General features: G+C 33.8%; 2 protein-coding genes across 4 annotated transcripts; one reads left to right on the top strand and one right to left on the bottom strand.

The window, feature by feature from the left end:
* Positions 1-5,603: 5,603 nt before the first annotated feature.
* On the top strand, positions 5,604-6,520 carry LOC129320261 (uncharacterized). Its single transcript, XM_054965609.1, has one exon. It carries the CDS (start codon positions 5,742-5,744, stop codon positions 6,177-6,179), a length of 438 nt encoding a protein of 145 aa, XP_054821584.1. The 5' UTR covers positions 5,604-5,741; the 3' UTR covers positions 6,180-6,520.
* A 151-nt stretch (positions 6,521-6,671) lies between these two features.
* On the bottom strand, positions 6,672-15,549 carry LOC129320259 (uncharacterized). 3 transcript variants are annotated; one of them, XM_054965606.1, is made up of 14 exons: positions 15,060-15,549; positions 14,522-14,601; positions 13,759-13,917; positions 12,516-12,729; positions 11,721-11,807; positions 11,485-11,624; positions 10,782-10,862; positions 10,616-10,680; positions 9,938-10,110; positions 9,178-9,308; positions 9,007-9,091; positions 8,173-8,386; positions 7,870-7,970; positions 6,672-7,681 (listed from the first exon to the last, which is right to left on the bottom strand). In XM_054965606.1, exons 1-14 carry the CDS (start codon positions 15,225-15,227, stop codon positions 7,184-7,186), a joined length of 2,196 nt encoding a protein of 731 aa, XP_054821581.1. In that variant the 5' UTR covers positions 15,228-15,549; the 3' UTR covers positions 6,672-7,183. The 3 variants fall into 3 exon arrangements, with proteins under 3 accessions (XP_054821581.1, XP_054821582.1, XP_054821583.1); XM_054965607.1 differs by lacking the exon at positions 13,759-13,917; XM_054965608.1 differs by lacking the exons at positions 14,522-14,601; positions 15,060-15,549 and having other exon boundaries at positions 13,705-13,843.
* Positions 15,550-22,413: the final 6,864 nt, after the last annotated feature.

Here is a 22,413-nt window from a genome sequence, read left to right as displayed (position 1 = left end):
GTGTTGACGCCATTATTTATTCAGGACTACGTGAGTGCATTCCAGTAATCTTATATATTGTGATCCATCTGTGTGTGATGGCAAAAAGGCCAAACTTCACGCCCGCACGCTCCATTTTAATGAGAGCGCGCAGCTGAAATAGGTAAAGATTGTTGGGGAGGACCGAAGCTGTGGAAAATCTCCTGGCTCGAGGATGTTGAGGAATGAGATAGGAGACAAACACGGATGGATCCCGTTGGCATGCACTCATCATGCACCAGTTATGTCGTTTCAAATATTGAGCCAACACGCATTATAAGGATGCCCCAACTTCATGTCTCGCTTTACCTTCCTCTTCTCTTCTATCTTCAATTCTATTGCGTACATGTCCTTGCCTCCCTCCCCCCACTAAATTATATATTTCTGTAATCCAGGTACTCCCTTATTATCTAGATTTATGTATATTCATTTGCTGACAATCCACTTTGCTTGTCGCGGCTTCGTTAGTCATATGTTTCACCGTCTGCGTGCGATGCCTCATGCTTCGGCCTCGAGAAACATCGTCCAACACGACCCAAAATTTCAAAAAGCGATTCATTCCGTACGTCTTGTGGCGCTGTTCCCCGCAGACGAACCCATGTGTTGCCTGATGATTAAAGTCGCACCACGTCAACACAAACGATCTATTCAAGACGCCAAAATTATTCAGAGCTTATGAAAATGGAGACTTTTAAATATTTTATATGAATTATAACCATATAATAATAAAGATTAAAATTAGAAGTAGGGCTCGAGTATCACGTGAAAGTAATAGTAAGAACTAGTTTAACCCCGGGGGGGGGGGATTGCATCGGCGGTCGTGCCTGCATGGTGACGTTGTTGAGTTGAAAGAGGCGCTGGAATTTGAGAAGTGGACCAGGCCCACCCTTCACCTCTTTATCGGCCCCACCGCAAAAGCAGTCTCGGGGTGATGGGCCCCAGAGTCATGTTGAGCGGAGGAAAATAGGCCCACTAGCTTGTCAAACCTCGCTTCGCAAACGCGTTTGGAAGGGCGTGCACCGGATTCTCTTGGAACGTTGAAACCTTGGGAGAAGGAGAGAAGCCTGAGAGGCCGAGGAGGTTTAATCTGAACCCTTCAAATTTAATATTTTTTATTTTTAATTTATATTTTTAAGATAAAAAATATATAAAAATTTTAAAGTTTTTTAATAAATATACTTATCAATTTAATAATCCAGATTTAATATAAATTGTATAAATTTGGTATTAAATTTTTTTTAATAAATTTACTATTCTGATCAGAATATATTTAAATTGTTCAAAATATGTTTAAAAAGTTAATTTAATTTTTTATATTAAACTTAGAGTATATATATTAAATCTAGACTGTTAAATTTATGAGTATATTTATTAAATTTTTTTATAATTTTTATATATTTTTATTTCAAAAATATAAATTAAAAATAAAAAATAAAAATTTTAAATTTAAATTGTTGAAATTTATCTCTGCCTCAACGGAGAGGCAGAAGGCTTCTCTCAAAGGAGAGAAGCGGACTTCGACACCTTGCGTCCTGCTCATGTAGCGGTTTTCCTTATCCTGTCATTTTGTGGAATAGCTAATATATTGTTAATATTGTTGCTATGGTTGTGATTTTGACGAGTCTATTAAAACTATAATTTATGTAGGTGGATTCTTTTGACATCTTCTGGTGCTGTGCGGCTGTATAATTTATGTAGGCATCATCACGGTATTTTATTTATACGGAATGACGGGAGAATGAGATGTAGTTGGAGTCATGAACCTTGAAATAGAAGAATAGAGCGAAGGGACACTCAACAGAAGAGAAGTCCCGTGATGAGAGATGAGGTGGTGCAGAGAAGAACGTGGTTAGGTACGGATTTGATGTGGAAAAGGCCTCCTGGTAAGTAAGCCATAGTAATTAAGTCATCACGCAGGATAATGCAACAAACGATTCCTGAATTCTGATGATGCAACGGATTCGACAAGCACGGGCCAAGAAAACGAACGTCCAGAATAGTGAACACTGAACAGGTGCGATTACGTTGTAGATCTGGAGGAGGGATTTAATTGAGGAAGCGTATCAAGGGAGTTGAAGTTGGCGATGGGTGGAGGTGACAGCCAAGGAATTGATATGTAAATTGACGCCACATAACATCCCAATCTCAAATGACTGACTCTTCTGGTATTTCCCCGTTGGGCGGTGGGAACGCCATCCTCTCCGTCTACCGTTCTAATTTATCCTCATGTGTCAAATCAACAAAGCCCTGCAAATAATTTATTACCCTCTATTTCGTTTTAAAACGTTGGGATTTAAAAGTTTGAATACGAACATTTAAAAAAAAAAATCACAGCAAAACTGAAAACACTATTTCCTGCCCCCCTATTAAAGTTTTAAATCCCTACTTGGTATTTATTCAATATTCAAATATATAAAAAAAATTGCATTCCATCAAAATCAATCACATACCCTAAAAGAAACATAGCAAATTTATCCAAATAAATACATAAAAATTTTTAATAAGAGATAATCTAATATGCAAAAATAATGTTTAAATATATGAAAGAAAATTATATTTTATTTAAAAGTAGGAAAAAATAAAAAACACGACATATGCATCCAAAATGTATGTATATAAGAAATTTTAACAAGAGATACTCAAATATGCAATAGCAATATTTGAATATATGAAAAAAAATTGCATTTCACTAATGAGCAATTGTATATCATGAAACAACCATCACACGTGTCTAGATGTGTTTATCAAAGATGTAACAAAAGATATTTGAATATGCAAAAGCCATTCAAATATATCAAAGAAACAATGTATATGCTTCAAACATGCTTCAAAACTCAATAAATTAACATCAAGAGACTTTGTTTGATATATTAATACTGAAGGACTTTATACTACTTATCAACATTTAATTATTGACAATGAAGGACCTTATGCAATTTTTGTTTTTCCAATCATTTAGGGTATTTATGTCATTTAACCTTCATCAATTATTGACAGTGAATGACTTTATTTTCAAGACATTCTCAAGTCCTCCTTAGCAATTAGATTTTTCGTGGATTTTTTTTTTAGCAATTTTTCCTAAAAACTACTATAAAATTAGTTAACGTCATCCTATAATTAAAACTGGAGGGGATATTGACTACTCTTGTATTGTTAAACCCGCTTTCAATTGTGCATTCACTAGATTAAAGTTGTTTCAGCAAATAAGTGTATAAAAGAGAAGGCATGAATAAAAATTGCTATGGATTTCTGAAAAAACAAACAAGTGAGACTACTTTTTTTTTTTACAGAAAAAAAAGATTTACATTTTGAGATAGATGGAGTGTTTTTTTCTACACGCTTGCACATGTAAAAAAAAAAAGATTTACATTTTGAGATAGATGGAGTGTTTTTTTCTACACGCTTGCACATGCACATGGACTACAAAAGTAAAACTCTAAGCATGAAATTCGCTTTGATTTAAGAGTTACGGGGGTTGCTGGTGACCATTGCAACAGAATTGTCTGTGAAGGAATCAGAGGCAACCCAGAAGTATCATCCGGGGCGCTGAATAAAGAAATTAAGTTGACAAATGCGTTTATAGTTGATTGGGAGAGAGGACATGCCAAACTGTACAAACTTTGCTGAGGAAGCGTGGAACCCACAATCCACGTCACGGTCTACAATTTCGTAGGGCAGCCCACTAAGCTGGTTTCTAACTCTCTTCGTTCATTGGGCCGATGGATTGATAGGCAGCCCATCTAGCCCACTCACAGTGGCTTTTGTGACATGGGCATGTGGTAAAGGGCTTGTTACATCCCGAATGATATCAAGGTGCAGTAGTGGTTTTTTCATATTTTTTATACTAAAAAAAAAAAAATAACAAAGAGAGAAAGGCACCCACATTAATACAAAAGAATGTATATCTGTAATACATCTATCTCTCAAATATATAAACAAAAATCAGGTGGGAGTCATGACTCATGACTCATGGGTATAGTAAAAAAAAATTGGGAAAAGTTTGTAATTGACAAATGACGCATACTTATTATAAGCTAAATAGGAGTATTTTATAGTGCATTGATTTTCAGCTTTTTATAATTTCTCCAATAAAATTATAAACTGCGGTTGATATTATGATCGGGAATTATATAATGGGGAATCCCCATCCCCTGAGTGGCGTGGTACGCACACATTTCACATCACAAGTTGACGTGGATCGCGTAAATGGGGCTTTTTTCAAAGGAAACGATATACTAAGAACACAAGGATTGAAGGGTATCGTCAACGGAATGAACTGAACCCACTTCATTTCCATACATGAACAACAATACTTAAACGCCCGCCACCTGTATCGTTGATTTTCGTGTAAGCCGACCAACCCCGTTTGGTCGTTTCCTATATTCTTTTCACGTGCGTTTCTCTGCCGTGCCGGTCCGTCCCACCCCAATGCTCCTCTTGATTTGATTCCAGCGTTCGCGTGGAAAATTAACGTGTTTAATCCTATATATTTAATATATTTATTTTTAATTAAATCAACATATATAATTTTTTTATGGATGATTTATGTTTAATAAAATATCATTATTAATTTTATTAATATATTAAAATTTACGTGTCATGATTGGGTTAGATATAAAACTAAGGCTAAAATATACTTATTGTGCTCTTATTTTATGTGAGGTTTTAATTTGATCTTTTAATTTTATAAAATATCTTTTAATCTTTTAACTTTAACATCGTTAATTTCAAATGATTATTTTGTATCAGTCATTATTATTTTTAAAAAATAAAACTTAATATGTCAATATTTAAAAATTTAATGTAAAAAATGTATTGAAATAAAACTAACAGTATCAAGATTAAAGAATTAAAAATATATTTTATAAAATTAAAAAATTAAAATAAAATATTATGTAAAATTAAAAAATTAAATGTATACTCTAAAGTAAAACAAAAGTCTTGCTCTTTAAAAGAAAATTAATTTTAATTTATGGCGTTCAAAGTCAATGACAAATGCAAAAAATCAAATGCATAAAGCCAGTGTGCCCTGTGTTGTGAGACGTACTGTATTATTTATTTCAAGCCCTCTTCTCGTTACATTTATATTTTGAATACAATATATTTTAATTGCGTGGGATTGCTTGTTTATCAAAAATAAGAAAACTGGTGTTTGCAGCTGCAATTTTAATTTGAGAGAATTATATTAAAAATTTATATAAAAAAATTAATTATTATAAAATTTAGTGATAATTGAATTAAGAAAATTGATAACGGATTGTGTTATCAATCTCTTTAATTTAATTATTAGTGAATCTTATAATAATAAAATTTTTGTGTGTAAGATCTGAATGCAAGTTTTCCTTCTAATTTTTTAATATTGGTTTGAATTTATAATAGGTTAGTATTTAAAACATAACCCTTTTCGAATAACATAATCTGAAAGTTTCTTAACACATTAGTGATCAAGAAATTTTTTTTTTTTTAAAAAAAGCCAGACAAGAAAGCGACATTTGAGTTGCTTGCGAGGCTTCACAGATTACGTCAGGAAATCATCTCGGAAAATAAAATAGGAAGAAGCAAAGATTAGACTGGACGGAGTCGCTGCCTTATGGAGAAAGGAAAAAGCAAAGAAACTTCGGGGGAAAGAAGACGCCCTCGTGCATCTATCTCTATATATATCCCAGTCGTAGCTATAAAGAACTCAATGTATCCGAGTTAAGAAGACCGAGAGAGAATCAGAAATGCGGTCAGGAGGGTGCAAGGATCACCCAGATAACAAGCAAATGCCTGGTGTTTGCTCTTCTTGCTTGAGAGAAAAACTGTCGCGGCTCGAACTAATTCAATGCAACCGGGAACCACTTTCTCCTCCTAATTCAGCTCCTACTTTTGATTCTTGTGCGGAAGCCGCCTCGTCAAATTACGCGTCTCAAGCAGTTTATCATCGTCGACGCCACCGTCGAAATGCATCGGATGTGATGAATTCGGTGTCTTATTCCGAGCTGGGTTTCGATTATGGGCTCAAGAAGAGTAGATCGATTGCCTTTGCTTCAATAGACGAAGTCGGTGCTAGTTATGCAGGGAAGAAATATGGATTTTGGTCCAAGCTCCTTAAATTGACGAGAAAGGGTACCAAGAATGTCTCGAAGCACTCCACGACCACACGGGAGGGACGGGGCTAGTGATCGTTATTTGTTGGCCTTAAGGTTATGAATGAACCCAGAATCATAGACGTAGGAACATTAGGTGTTTGAAGTTTTTGAGACAAAATCAGAAATGGAGATCACTCAATGATACAAAAGATTTGAAGATGATGTATAGCTAAGAATTACCAGCTTTCGCTGGAGGCTTTTAGAACAATTTTTGCTTCATTGAAAAGAAAATGTTAGTAAATAGTCAATTTGCAGGTGCAGCTTGCTTCCTTCTAGGCCATGGCGCCTACCGCTTACAGTTACCATACTTCAAATTAATTAACTTGTAAGGGCTTGTCGCAATATAAAAGGTTATTAATATATTCTAACAATTGGATATTTTTTTATCCTCAATCTCATTAATGAGTCTTCTAAAAATTGTAGAAAGGACTAAGGAGTGAAATTGGAATCTTATGCTTTTTTGACAAATTTAAGAATGCAATATCACCTTGAGATACATGAAAATGTTGTAAACACTATTCGTCTAAGAAAACGGGTCAGAAACAGTATTGAATAATTGGATTGTACAACTCTACGAACTGTCAGGAGTCAGGACTCTAGCTAACTCCGTTCCCATTCTAAAAGAGTCACAACCAAAAATCGACGAATAGAACGATTTAGAAAATATTAACAAGCTAGGGCAGCTTTCAGTGAAGAATGACCCATTCAAGAATTTCATTATCTACAACTACACCAGGTTTAAATGTTACAAAACAAGTGGTAATGTCATGAGCAAGACATAAATGTCGCTGCTGAACACATCATCGGCCAAATCAATTCATGAATCCACAGCAAGCAGAACAGCTGCAGCTAAAATTTAGGTATGTTACCTTATGTGACGTCTACCATTTGTATCTCATTGGCTTGTAACGTACACCAGTTGTATTTTGTTGGGGAATCAACTACCAAAAAACCTCTGTACATGATTCCATGGACTTGCATTCTCAATTCTAAGATGTAAAAATACTTCCCAATTCATGCCTAGAAGATGAATGTCATCGTCTAGAAGGGCCAGAAATATTGGACTCCATCTCATAATCCTCGTCATGGTATAATTCGTGGTCCAGAGAAGGCCGTTTTAGCCTTTGAAAAATCTCATCAAGGGACTCCGATGAGGAAACACGAGACATTTTATTTTCCTCTGTTTGCCGTAAGGGCATAAATTTCTTGGTTCCTATGTTAGCCTTGAAAGTTTGAAATCCAGTTTTCATTGTTTGCCATGTTGAAGCCAAACCCAATGGCGGCAGTCTAGTTGTATTATTAGATTTAGCATTGCCTCCGTCAAGTAAGGAAACCTTAGCAGAGGTTATGATTTTCTCTTCTGGCTTAGTTTTAGATGCTTGCCCACTCTGCTCTCTCATAGCTGTATACTTGTTGCTGATAGCTTCCCTACTCGATCTCCTTGTATCTTCCTTCAACGTTTTAGAAAGACTTCCATTCATTTCCTCATTAGTTACATTGGACTTTGCCTTCATTTCAGACCCGTTCCTCCCCTGAACAATCAGGTTATAACATGAGTAGACTGTATAAACCACAGGGAAAAAAATTGCAGTAGTTGCACCCATGCCAGATTTTGAGCTCACGACATTCACTGAAATGATGCTCCTTTAGTTATTAATGTTGAAGGAAAGAAGAAAAATATGAGATTTTACTTTTTGTTTTCGGAGGTGTATCCACATACCATGAAATTGTCACCAGATTCAATATCTATGTTGTTGAAATTCCTCGCCAACGGGACAACTTGCTCGCCTACTCTGTGCCCTTGTTCAAGCCAAGACCGTTCTACAAATAATAGAATTTATAATCAAGCACAATTATCAAAAGATTACATATAAATGTGCAAGCACACATTGAAGAACAAGGAGACAACTACATTGGGCGTGACGCAGTGAAACTAAATTTATTTTATTTGATTTTTTGATAAAAAATAAATTTATTATAGTAATATTAATAATTAATGACAATGAAATACTGACTTGTATACCTTTTTGTAAGATAATTAATCCCGATGGATCAAAACCGTCCAAATCTTCAGCTTCAGTTTTGAAGATATATCTCTTCCAGCTCCCAAGAAAATCAAAAACCCGGTCAAAGAAGTTGCTCGCAACCAAAAGGGTGTATATAACCATAATAAGTGGATATATCTTGTTAAACTTGTTCCCAAAGAATGGGACAGCTTTATCAATGTTCCCCATTCGCTGCAATCAAAGTAACATAATGCACCGAAATTAAAAATAAAAAAAAAGATTCATAAAAGAAACTGAACAAAAATATCCTGTTGCATACTTACTTACAGCTTAGTCAAGCTCGCTGAAATAATTAATGAAAAGATACTTCATAAAATAATTAAGTAAAAGGATTTTATATACAAGACAACAAAGTCATAAGATGCTTAAAAGATTTTTTTTGATCTAGGACAATAAAGTAAATATAATTAAGGAAAGAAGAAAGAAAAGCTCCAGGCTTTTCAATTATGGTATGATGAAGAAATAGTTGCCTGCATTTTTATCATTCCTTAAGATATGTATTGCACTCAACCATGACTTGAAATGTCAATTTCTAGAATAACGGTAAGTTTTTTTTTTTTTTTATAAATATATCATGGGAAAAGATAATGGAGTCCTTGCCAATATTGGATTCAACATGAATAGAATTACAGCAAGTTTTTTTTTTATGACATAAATATATCATGGAAAAAGACAATGGAGTCCTTGCCAATATTGGATTCAACCAACTAATGTTTCCATCAGTCCAGTGCATGAAGTTAACATATGGCCACATCTATTCAAGAATCTCCATGAGATAAATGAACAATTACCTTTTCAAATATAGTTTCGTGAGAACCAAGACGAATAAGATTAAGAAAGTTGTATGAGATAGGGGGAGCATATCGAGCAACCATCCTGTGAACAAACAAGTACAGGATATAAATGCTTTTCACAAGATAGCCATTAGTGATTCAAGAAGCGGGGGAAAAAAAGCCACTTACGAGCATATCATAAGCAAGTTAACTGCGCTAGACTGTCTTGGTGTCAATGAGTAAAACATTAACATTCCAATTTTGAACAAGGAATAGTATGTGCAGACGCACATGTACATGAGAGGAATAAAAGCAAACACCTGGACAAGAAATTGAATATATGAGACCACATGCACTATCCCAAAAGGCATGCGCGCACAGAAGAAAACAAAAAAAATCCCTGCTAAAAAAGAAAAGAAAAGAAAAGGAGGTGGGGAGTGGGGCAGTAATACTACCACCCCACTGATAATGTGAACAGTCACTTCATAATGGTGAAATGGGAGCCACAAGTATGTCGTTGTAGCTTTGTCCGTCGATTCTAGAAGGACAGACATCACAATGTTGAGATGAGATTCAAAGTGAAATTTGTCTTCCTTTTTACTAAATATATTTATATTAAATTAATTATCATTTATTTCATCAATATCTTAGCAACTTAGAATTTTACAGGCAGTAATTACAGCCTTTAAAACTTGGACGTAGGTATGTATGGTTTGCTAGAGAGACAGGACAAACCACATTTAATAAATTTAAAGAAGTAACCAACTTCTTTTCTTAATATGTGTGAGGTTGTCTAGAGCTTTTGAGAAAAATTAAAATTTTCCTCAAATTCTCCAATTCTTTTCAAGATTCTAAAAATGAAATCTTCAGGGAAGACTGCAAAAATATATGCAGCATCTCAATGTTACCATGTAATAAAAACAATCGACCTCTTAGAAACATATTCTACCTGCACAAGAACCTCCTGCATTCCGACAGATTTAATAAGAATTGAGAAAAGTGATAGGTCAACACTAGGTAGCAGAGTAGCCTCTGCTAAGAGAATTGCGACAGAAATGATGCCAAGAATAACAGCCAAGCCTTTCTCAACCTGCTCCCTTAGAATGCACCGCCAGAAAAATTCTGCAAAGAATCATAAATTCATAATCTTTAAAGAACCATAAGCCATATGCTTGTAAGTATTCAGTACATTTAAAAGGAAGGAAATGTGGAGATAGCCTGCACGATAAAATAATACAATATTGAACGCAGGAAATAAAACTAAGTTAAAATCTGGAACTGACATGACCCAGCACAAGCTGAGGTCAATTTCATTGGTTTTTTTTTTTTTTTCGGTCAGGGTCAATTTCATTGGTTATACACGTATATTATGCAAAAAGAAACCAAAAAAAAAAAATACATACGATTGATACAGACATTATTTACAAAGGAAGCACCTGAGCAGCAAATAAGATACGGTGGACTATTTTGCAATGATATCTTAACATACAGAAAGGGTAAAACAGATATGTAAAGCTAAGTCATAAAACTAGCTTTACAAGTCAGGAACAACAAAAACTATTCCGTATGCAATAAAAAGATGATCGGAAAAGTTAGAAACAAATGAGTTAACAATAATGATAGCTACCTAAAGTGTCAAGAAGTGACCCCCACTTGCCAATTCGAGCAGGTCTAAGGCTTGAAACGTATTTCCTGAAAAGACAACGTATAACATGGTTCAAGGTAGATGGAACAAACCAAAGTACATAGTAATAAAGGTATTAAAATGGACAAAAGGTGAATTTTAAGTGTACCATCCTATAGAATTCCGACGTTCATAGTTCTTAATTGTATCTTCTAGTTTAAGGGCTTCCAGCACGCAAGCCATATACTCGCTGCAAAAGGAACAATAGATCAAATATTGTGTGCTTTTGTTTGACAAAACACTACAGCAAAATAACCGAGCTTCCATATAAACCTAATCACCAGACTCTTACACTGGGGGAAAACATCAATGAAAAGAAGTTGATTTGAGTTTTTATTATATTCATGGCACTAATGGATTATATGAGTGCTCAGACATTAGACTACTCAAAATAGTTTCTTTTTGTAACTTAATATCTTCAGTGCTCATTCAGTAAGAGGCAGGAAGAAATCTATTCCTTCATTAAGCTGCATTAGAAGGACAGTTTTTACAAGATCCTTCAATATAGTTTATTTTTGTTAATTAGAGCAAAAAATAAGAACATTCATTAGTAATTTAGTCCAAATAAAAGATCATCTTTAAAAGTAAAATAACCAATTAAGCATACGTTGGAGATGTTCCATAAAGAGAAAGAGCAAGTTGTTTATTACTAACATCAGGAACAAACCACCCAAAAAAGGTTAAAAATATCCCTATATTAGGGCTAAATCCAAGTGAGAAGAATGCAAACATTGAAGTTACCGTTTACAACAGCTGTAAAAGAATCACCATTTCAAGCAGAAAAGCCATCTACAAGACCATCATTGGCTTACCTTTTATACCTGTAGTATTCCTCACGGGCTCCCCGAAGATGACGCCTTAGTGCTGCCATTGACTTCTCATCAGTATCATAATCCATATCATTCTCCCCTAATCGTCCACCTTGTGGTTTGAATGATGGATCATCCCTAAACTGTATGATTGAAGGTTATACCAATGTAAGATATTACACAGAAGGCAACCCATGTTCTATAACCAAAATGTGAAATGAAAAATTTGAGCTCATTACCAGCTGATTTAACATATTGTCAATGACATCCATATATGGTCTCAAAGGATCACGCTTAGACATCTGGTTAGATGTTGCTTGAGCAACCTGAAGAAAAAACCATCATTAGACACCCAGAATTTTTTTATTTTGGCCACACTAAAGAATGGTAACTTGAAGATTTTATTGTTATTTTAAGATTTAATTAAACTTTATGGATACATCATGTTTAGCATCCTCTCCCCAACACACAAACAACACAAGACAACATGCACAACACAGGATCCTCCATGAAGAGGAAACAAATTAAATCCAAAATTGCCTATTTGTTAGGAGCCAAGAGACATTAAATCACAGAGGGTAGCTTTAAACAGTACAAAAATGTCAAAACTCCTAAAACACTACTGCAGAGTAGCACTTTCCTTAAAATGATAGGCATCTAAAAATTGAATCAATTCATGCAGTTAACCAGCTAGAAATTGAATCAATCCTCAGGGATTTGTCAAGCCTAATCAGATATGATTTATTGATAGCTTTGGTGAGAGACAAGATGGAGCAGGAGTAATTGAGAAATTAACTCAACTATATTCATACTATCTTAAATTCTTAACGTCAACCACTGAATTTGAGGAAGACAACTTATGAGGATGGATGCTATCATATGTTTCATAAGACAAAAGTTCCAGAAACAAAATTTAAATCCTGCTTTGCATGCAAGTAAGAGAGACACAAATTTTTAGATTGTATATACTGGGAAAACAGAAAGACAAGAATACAAATTTTACACTTCACAGACTACTTGAAAGAACAACTTACAACAATAGCATTTGAAAGTTCTTGGTGAGCATCATCAAGTTTGACAGCCAATTTGGCAATTTTGTGGGAAAGATATTTTTGGCGCTTAGTCCACTCAGCATTTCTCCAAATGCTTTTAGGAATTTCACTTAAACCAAATCCAAGGAGGAAGGCACCAGTGACAAGTCCAAAAGTATTTGAGCAAGCCATGGCAAACCCTAAAAGACTTCCACTCCTGTTCATCAAAGAGTCCAGTAAATAGAAATTATCATTTTAAGAAAAAAAAAAAGACGAGGCTTCAGTTGAAACTGAATAGCAGACACTAGCAAGCATAATCATGTCTAGAAATAGACAAATAATTAGGCAGAGCAAAGGTAATTATGCATCCATTGTTTTAAATTCTATACAAACTTTTTCATTCCACACATTGAAAACTAATGACTTATTTGTACTGTTATTAACCTGAGCCTTGGGACATGCTTAAAGCTTTACAACATAGATCTTTGTTACTTCACTCTATGATCAATCTACTTTACTGTAAACCCAGCATTTTTTCTAAAGTGTCAGACTTGTATTTCCATGAAAACCCATACCAATGATAAATGAAATGCATTAACATTTTGGGATCTAATTGCTACAAAGGACATCTAATTCAGGTCGGTAGAAATATTATACTTCTGAAAAGTCTTAAAAATCATCTCAGGCTCAATTTCTAATGCAGTCATTTAAGATTCCCACAATGTCTCTTCTGGTCTTTCCTGATAAACAGTCATCTCCTCCATTGACTCTTCTCTCTTAAGCTCCATTCTCTTCCATTACTCCTTTCTCTTGCGCCTTTTAAATATTAATTATATTTTTTATATTTATTATCATCTTAAGTTATATAATTGTCATAAGAGGAAGATAGTTGGTTTGTTAGTGAAGGGGTTAATAGGCAGTTTATGTTGGTAAGCCAACAACCATGTAAGGTGTAAGAGACTAAGGGTCATATTAATCATTGCGGTATGGATTAATGGAATAAGTTTCCCTTTCTCTCACGCAAAAAAAAAAAAAAAAAACTCTGATTCTCTCCCTTCCCTCTCTTTCCTAGCTTTATCATACATCAGATCCCTACATATTCAAGGAAGCCATAGTGCTCTTCAAAAGTAAGCAAGAACGTTAAAATTATAAGAAAACTACATGAAGCATTATCTTAGAGATAAAATCATACTAGGTAAACTCTGATTAGGTCAAAATCAGTGAGGTTAGGAGATTGAGGGCAAACCAAGTCTTATGCATCATTATTAGAAGGACAAGTCCAAAAAGGCCAATGGATCCCACAATTGCGTAGAACACCAAGTTAACATGTACACTAGACTTCAATCTCTCTGAAACAGTGAAGTCCCCAGCATCTTCAAAACCCTGGATAAGGGGCACCACGGCCCTGCTTAGGATGACAACTTAAATATATGAGGGAATTTGCATTTATGATCTGAAAATACGATTTAAAAGGATTTCCATGCAACAATCATGAAAAGTATGCAGGTGAAGATGTGGAAAGACAAGAAGTATCATGCAAGTTAGTTAGCAAAGCCAACGTACAGAGTTACAAGAATTTTGCCAATACACATGACTTTATTATGATGGGTTATACAGTACTACTTCTCACAACGTTCAAACTCCTTCCACATAGAAAAATATGACAAGAAGCCATGCATTATGTGTTACAGATTATAAATATTAGAGGAGCCATAAGATAGTGTCAGCCAAACGAGAATAATCTCTGTTTACTTAAAATACGTGTCAATGAAGATTAAAGACGTTCACATTAAATAGTTACTTCAGCTTTATTCGATTGCTTGAAAGATACATGAGAGGAAAAATCAACTGCCACGTTATTAAAGAGTTCTTATAACCTTTGCAGACTTAACCATTAATTAACACGGTGTGCAGGAAATTAGCCATTCTCACCAGGACAACTCATTGAAGTGCATACGATATAGAAAAAGTTGAGGAGAAATTTGATAAAAACATTTGATAAAACATACCAAGTAAGTAAAAATGTACTCCAGTATGACCAGCTCCAGAAGAAGGAAATGCCTCCATTCTCGTGATGAGAAGATAACGTCTGTATGTACCAAAGAAGCATCGTTATATCAATGAAATCAAAGCACATGATTTTTCAATTAACCATTGAACTCTTCATGAAACTGTTTTCCGTTCAATCAAGTCTGCATCATAATTTTTCAATACATATCAACATCAATAACCCATCTGACATCCTACCACAACAATTGCATCATGGCCAATTTCATTCGGCAACTTAACTCGTCCGGCTATGAGCAGCAAACGATTCACTTAAAAAAATAAAATTATATTAAAAACACCGAACTTGGTGATATATATCAGCACCACTCAATCCAAATAAGCAAGTTCGAGAAGGAAAATGAGCCGTGGATAAGAGTTAATTGAAAATGACTACGGAATTAAATAAACAATGAAATCAGATATATTGTTTCAAGCAATAAATTGCATGATGAAAATAAGAGATGGACGAGAAATGGGGATGCAGAAATGAAATCGTACCGCCCAAATGTCGGCGGGGACGAGGATGATGATGGAAAGTGAACAGAACCAGGTATATCCAACAGTGAAAAGCACGTAACGAGGGACGTCTGGACCAGCGAAGTACCTCAGCGTGAATAGCACCATGCCCACTGTCAGAGGCAGGGAGATCATGTAAAAGACCCACATCTCTCAATCCCTCCCCGTCTCTCCCAGAAAGCAGCAATCGGCAAGAGACAGAGTCTAAAAAGGAGGCCCGCGAAGCCGATCAGAGGGATAGATCGCAATGATCTCAGGCAAATTAACGCAGCCGCCCCTCTGGGCTGAGCCTGCGCGCCACACGTCCTTGTGACTCAATTGATACGTGTGAATGGGGAATGGTGTTGGCCAGCGGGGCAAATGTTGGTAAAGGCAATCGGCTCGTCAGTCGTCTCCGGCGAGACAAGAGATCCACCTTGGATCCGATTACGCTCCTGGAGCCCCGTTATGCCTCCGAATTATTCCTTTCCCGGTTAATGATTCCTTCTCCTTATATCCTTTCGCGCTCTGTAAAGTAAAAATTACTATATTTTTGTTGCCAGAACAAGCGAAACTTTTGAAAATTCGACGTCCTCTTTTTAATCTATTCTTCTTCTCGCGTAAGTGTGACACGAGACCGCAGTGCATTTGATTTTTAATTTACATGTGATAAATTTTTTGTAAATATCCAATTATTTGTTAAATTTTACAAAAGCACATTTTAAATATGATTTGAATGTACTTTTTAAAGTTACCAACCAGACCCTAATTGACAATAGAAATTAAGTGTGTGTTTGGATTAAAAAATTTACAACTAAGGTTGGAAATCAATTAAGGTTAAGAAAAAGTCTGTAACTATAGGGGTTTTAGTAAATTTAGCCAACATTATATAGTTAAATAAAACTAATAACTCACCTTTTTTTAAATTAAGATAATGATCGTTTTTTAATTTACCTTTGATACAAAAGACAAGACTATCCTTTAACACCACAATACCCTGATTCTCCTTTTCACATTGGTTTCACTTTCACCCCCCCGAAGATGTGGAGACAACACTGCACTCTCGATCACAACGATGAAAAAATTGACAATAGACAATGAAACAGCTCACACTGATGGATAAATGAAGTTCAAGATTCAGCTAGGAAACTATAAGAACGCAAGGCAAGGCAAATTGGAAGCTATAGATTCAGGTTGAAAAATCACCAATGCAAGGTGGGGAAGTTTGAAACTATAGCTTTTACACAAAGTCATGCTAAAGTTGCAGATTCAAGGTGAGGAAGTTTGATCAGACTCTGTTACAAAAGTCAGAGTTCAAGCGAGGGTTTCTTAAGATTTTGTTTGATCTATTTTGAGAAAATGATTATATGTTTTTCGTGTTACTGATCTGCAATACTATATCATTGATATACGACTGCATATCAATTATAAACAAGTTTATATCTGATTGTCTGGTTATGTTGATCTACGATAATATATTAATGATATAAAATTATATATATCATAATATATAAGCCATATCAGTGATTTTAACTCACCAGTTTATTTATCATTGATATATAGCCGTATATCAATGATATAGTATCACATATCAATAATGGAATTTCCTTTTTAATGTCTAATGTCCTCTTCATAATATCTGAGAAAAACAGAGAGAGGGGGGGAGGGAGAGGAAAAGCTCTATGATGAAGAGGGTAATCTAGAAAAATTAGATAAAAAATTTTGGTGAAAAAAAGCACTATATAAGAGATGAATACGATGATCAAGAAAAATCAGATCCAAAAATATGATAAAAAAATATTCAGAAATGATAAATCAGATAGAGAGCACACACAATATGATTTTTTATGATAAAAATGACAAATTCAATCAGCTAAAGATTAGTTAAATCAAATATAATTTGTTTTAATAATAAATTTATTTTGATGATAAAAAAGAAAAACACATCTAATTGATTTTATGAATGGGTCATATTTTAAAATATTTAAAAATCTCATCCATAATTTATGGGAGTTGTATTTTTTGAGGTCATTAAACTAATTTTCTTGTAACTATAATGTGATTTATATTTATATATCTTTTTTTAAAAGTTAGTTGAATGATTTAATTCAAAAATCAGTTAAGATGTATAATGATAAAAATAAACATGAGTTTTGATATATACTCCCTCCATTAAAAAATGTTTTTGAAGAATTGAATATTAAAAAATATAAAACATTTTTAGTCTTTCAAAATATAATCATTGCCTTTTTTACAAAAATGCCCCTATAGATAATGACTTTATATTTATTGTAAGGTGTTTAATAGGGGTAAATATAAAAAGATAAGGTTAGTTTAAAAGTAGATAATCACTTTATTGAGGGATGAGATTCAGTTAAAAATGTCTTATATTTTTTAACGAAGGAAATATTTTTTTAACTAATTTGATATTTTTAGGGAAAAAATATGAAACTTCAAGTTACAATTTTAAAAAAAAGTACATTACAAATATTCAATATGCTAATAAGTCAAAAATTTTAATTTTTAAAAAGGTAGAATTAAATAATAAAATTCAAAATATTCAAAAAAGCTAAAATAAATTCATAAATTACAAAATATTCAATTCATATTGTTTACAATTTGGTCTCAATTTGCAAACCTTATTTCATTATAACTTTATTATATTTTATCCCCCTATTTAATGTTTCACAAATAAAATTATATTAAATGGAGTGTATTTTAATTAAATCATGAAACAAGATTTCAATACTTTTCTTCCATTGCTGTGTCTTAATTCATAAATTATAATTAGAAACACACAATTGTCTTCTTCTTCCTCAGAGTTTCTTCCATTGCTGTGTCTTAATTCATAAATTATAATTAGAAACACACAATTGTCTTCTTCTTCCTCAGAGTTTAGAGCGCGACACACACACACACACACACACACACACACTCTCTCTCTCTCTCTCTTTCTTTTAAAAACATGCATTATGAGCACCTTCTTCCTCCTCCTCCTCCACAAACTCTCTCTCTCTCTCTCTTAAAAACATACATTATGAGCACCTTCTTCCTCCTCCTCCTTCTATTTTCCTTTAAGCTCCTTGTTTTTTTTCCTTATCTTGCAAGAGTCTCCATAAACCCTTTCCATATCATCTCCCTTCTACACTCCTTTCCTCCATCTTCCTCTCCCTCTCGCCACCACCAACATCATCTCCTTCTCCCACCATTAGTTCATTTGTTGTCTCCCTCTCTGCCTTAAGGAATGAAGGAAAGCAATAAATATAGAGCAAACATAATGATCCTCGACCTCCATAGACAACAATTATGGCAAGCGCAGATACAATTAACAGCAACAATACTGAAGGTAATGGCTAGTGCTTATTAAAGTGAAGAAGGCATAGGTGAGGTGAGAGAATGAGGATAGGAGAGAGGAATCTGACAATAAATACCCACCAACGTTCACAGCAAGCGTAAAAAAAGCTCCCTTATTTGGCTTCGTTAAAAACGCTTACTCTACAGTCAACACTCATTTAATTTTTTTTTTATCCAAACACATTCTAATGAGTTTTTTTATCCTAACCGAGGTTAAAGTCTTCAAAACCTCAATTAAAAAGTAATCCAAACACACATTAGTTTGATTAGTTAGGGGTTGAATCAACTTATCCTCGTTTCTTGAGTTTGAATACTAGCCATATACCAAAAAGACATCCCAGCATATTCATGGGGTCAAGATTTTAGATGGTATGTGTTAATAAAGGCAATAATAACCCTATTTTTCAAAAAAAAAAGCAAAAGGAAAATCACATTCATGGATTGAAATCTGAACCCGAGTGAACCATCAAGAGCTCGAATTCTTGTGCATTTGCAAACATTTAAATTTGAAAGAAGTAATCTAGTTATATAATTTCTATAAGATTTATTGAAAGGCACATTATTTATTAGTTTAGTTTAGGATGAAGGTACATTTTTATCCTAAAATTATTTGAAGGGGAGCTTACATTATTATAAGTTGTAGTAATGTCCCCTTTAACTAAATAAAATAGAGCAACGTTGCCCCCGTTATTTAAAAATCACAAACATCAATTAGCTGAATCCAATAAGACCTACTTTTATGGCTTATTTGGTAGTGAGTGAATTTTTTATATGGTAATTCCAAAACATGTATACTTAAGTGGCAATTTTATGATTCAAACTCTATCATCAGCATCTTCGAGCATGATGGAATGTTGCTCTCTTCTTCCTAATCTATCCAAAATGGGAACAAATTTGTCAAGTTGAACATTTGCGATGCCATGTCTAATGCTGCTCTTTATTTTTCGATCAGAGGTCCATGCACTTTTCAAGATCTACTCATCTACCCCTTTGCTGAAAAACTCTATCATCAGTATCTCCAAGCATGATGGAATGTTGCTCTCTTCTTCCTCATCTATCCAAAATGGGAGCAAATTTGTCAAGTTGAACATTTGCGATGCCATGTCTAATGCTGCTCTTTATTTTTCGATTAGAGGTCCATGCACTTTTCAAGATCTAATCATCCACCCCTTTGCTGAAAAACTAATCCACCCACAAGCATCGCCTACTCCTCAATACTTTGTCCATGTCATATAGCTAAAACCCCATTGTTGTCACCAGAGGCTATAGGTTCATAGCACACCCATACCGAACAGCATCCACCACCCCCATTGAACACTTGTAGCTGCTGCTACAATGGCACCAACCCCCTCAGCGCAATGATGTAGCTACCTTCATGGTTGCCATCACATTATGCATCTTTATCCTTGCAATGAAAGTTCATGTTCCTCCTCCAATGTCAAGTCTTAATTGAATCACAAACTTGGCAGCTCTTACAATCTATAATAACAAAGATATTGGGAGGTCAAGTTTAGACTTGTAGCTCATAAATTTGGTGATTTCACAAGATGCATCGAAATCCAGATTCATATTTAGTCGATTGAAGTAATTGAAGCTCTTACAGGAGTACTTGTCCTATATAACATTAGAACTGGGAAGCGAAGAAGAAAACAGGTCATGCGAAGTTAAGGGAAGAAGAAGCTAGTTTTTGTGGGGTTTACAAGAAGCATATTCGGAGAGGAAGTGGGTGGTAGCCATGGAGGATGAGAGCCTAGGTAAGGTTAGAATCAAAAGGATAGAGTAAGAATGGAGTATAGCTTATGCACTCGTGAAGGAGGATAGTGGTAGAGAGAGAAAATGCTGGAACCAATCATGGCTGCGAGAAGCACAAGGTTAAGGCTCGCATAAAATATTCACTCACTGCCACATAAGCTATAAAAGAAGGCCCCATTTCTATCAATAGGCGTTTGTGATTTTTAAACAATAAGGGGCAATATTACTCTATTTTATTTAGTTTAAAAGTAACATTACTATAATAACTAGTCTAAGTTAAAGGCAAAAATGCACCTTAATATTTTAGTTTATAATAATCCCTTTGGCATGTTTCATAAGAACCCTTATAAAAAGTCTTAATAAAATTTAGGAAAATATTAACATGTCGGCTTATATATCTCAGTAGTTATAATTGAAAATGAATTGTCTAAATAATTTTAACTCCCTCCAAGCTTAAAGTTAGTGGATGATTTCTACAAATAAGCTCACTGCATGATCTTTCTAAGAACATTTGTGAGAATTTTTTTCCCCACAAAATTCCTTTAGTCCTTGATACAAGGGCATTTATAAAATTTAGTAAATCAATAATGTAAGATCTCTACAAATAACTTTAGTAGTGTTAACTCTTTCTAACTTAAAGTCATTTGATTGATGGCCAAAAAAATCATGCAATTGAATTGGAGAAAGAGGTTGGCATTTATTAGAGATATGATTTGAGTGTTAAGGTAACTTTTTAAGAAAATTAAAACTTATAACATGATCCCATTAATTTTTTTTTATATGAAAACACTAAAAATCTATAGAAAATAACATTGTTTCGTAGTGACTCAATTCAAAAAACACAAAACTCAATTTCATAAAAATTGTTAAAAGTATTTCTTTCACTCATGCCTATCTCAAATCTACCTGCTTTTAACCAGGTTATGTACCGCCCTCTCTTAGAAGAGATTTTGGATTCAAACCCAATGTTGATATAGTTATGTGCATGTGTGGGAGCGTGCGTCTTCTTTTTTTATAAGGAAGGATTACATTAAGAGTAAATTTTTTTTAAAAAAAAGTAAGAATACTTGCTAATGTATTTTGTTGTGGTCGAATATATAAAAAAATTGTGGGTCCTTGCATGTTATTTTCCCCCCTCAAATGACTCTCGTTAAATAGAGTATGAAAAATTTTAAGGTCACGAGGATCAATGTCAACCATTAGTTATATTAAAAAAATAAATTTTACATTTGACTTTTAGTTAAAGAAAAGGTAATAATTTTTATAATTCTAAATTACATATTTACAATTTAAATATATCTCAAAAAATTAAAATTACAGTCGTTGATTAAAAATTAAAAGATTGGAAGTAAGGAAGGAAAAGGCCTCCCTTTTCTCTTGACATCTACCTGCTTCTTCTTTTTTTCGTTAAGGATATTTTGCCTCTCAATTTTACATAAATGGTAAGCAAACATTTTAAATTTAAATAAGGATTAATTTTATCTATTAATGTTGAATATTCTTTCACTCATTACAAAGCCATTTTGTCAACATCTGTTAGTGGGACTTACATTACACTTTTTAAAATATCTTTCAAGTTTAAAGGTCATTTTTTCCTCTCAAATTTACCCAAAAAGACAACGGGCACTTTAAACTTAATCATGAACCTATTTTATTCTTCAATGTTAAAAATTTCCTCTTTTATCAACCAACCATTAATTCATTATTTGTTTACCATTAGTTGGCTCCACATTCAATTCAAAATTTTAAATATTTTTTAATAAAATATTGAATTAAAAGTTATTTTTATCCCTTAACTTTACTTTAAAAAGTCATTGGACATCCTGAATTCAAATATTTTATCATGCAAGATATTAAACAAGTAAATGTAGGCATGTGGCTCTCCACAGGATGACGAGAAAAATAATCTTTAATGTTAAAGTATAGATTGACCTATGATTGAGTTTAAGGTGCCCAATAACTCTTCAAGTAAAATTGAAGGAAAAAATGATCTTTAACCTTATTTTTTATTATAAAATATTTGAGGTCGGAATGCCCATTAACTCTTCAAGAATAAAGTTGAAGAGCAAAAATAATCCTTAATTTAATACTTTATAATAAAAATATTAAAAAAAAAATATAATGCAAGGCTTACTAATGATCAAGGCACGACAAGTTAATTTCAAGGTACTTAGGGAAAGAACTAATTATGTTGAGGAACATAATAGATTATATTGTTTAAGTTCAAGATATCCATTAGCCTTTCAATTAA

This window comes from Prosopis cineraria, unplaced genomic scaffold (genome assembly GCF_029017545.1).
Source record: "Prosopis cineraria cultivar Desert tree isolate PC_DT_omini unplaced genomic scaffold, ASM2901754v1 PC9, whole genome shotgun sequence".
Classification (NCBI taxonomy): domain Eukaryota; kingdom Viridiplantae; phylum Streptophyta; class Magnoliopsida; order Fabales; family Fabaceae; genus Prosopis; species Prosopis cineraria.
Note: the sequence above shows the minus strand (reverse complement) of the source record. Positions and strands in the feature narration are given on the sequence as shown.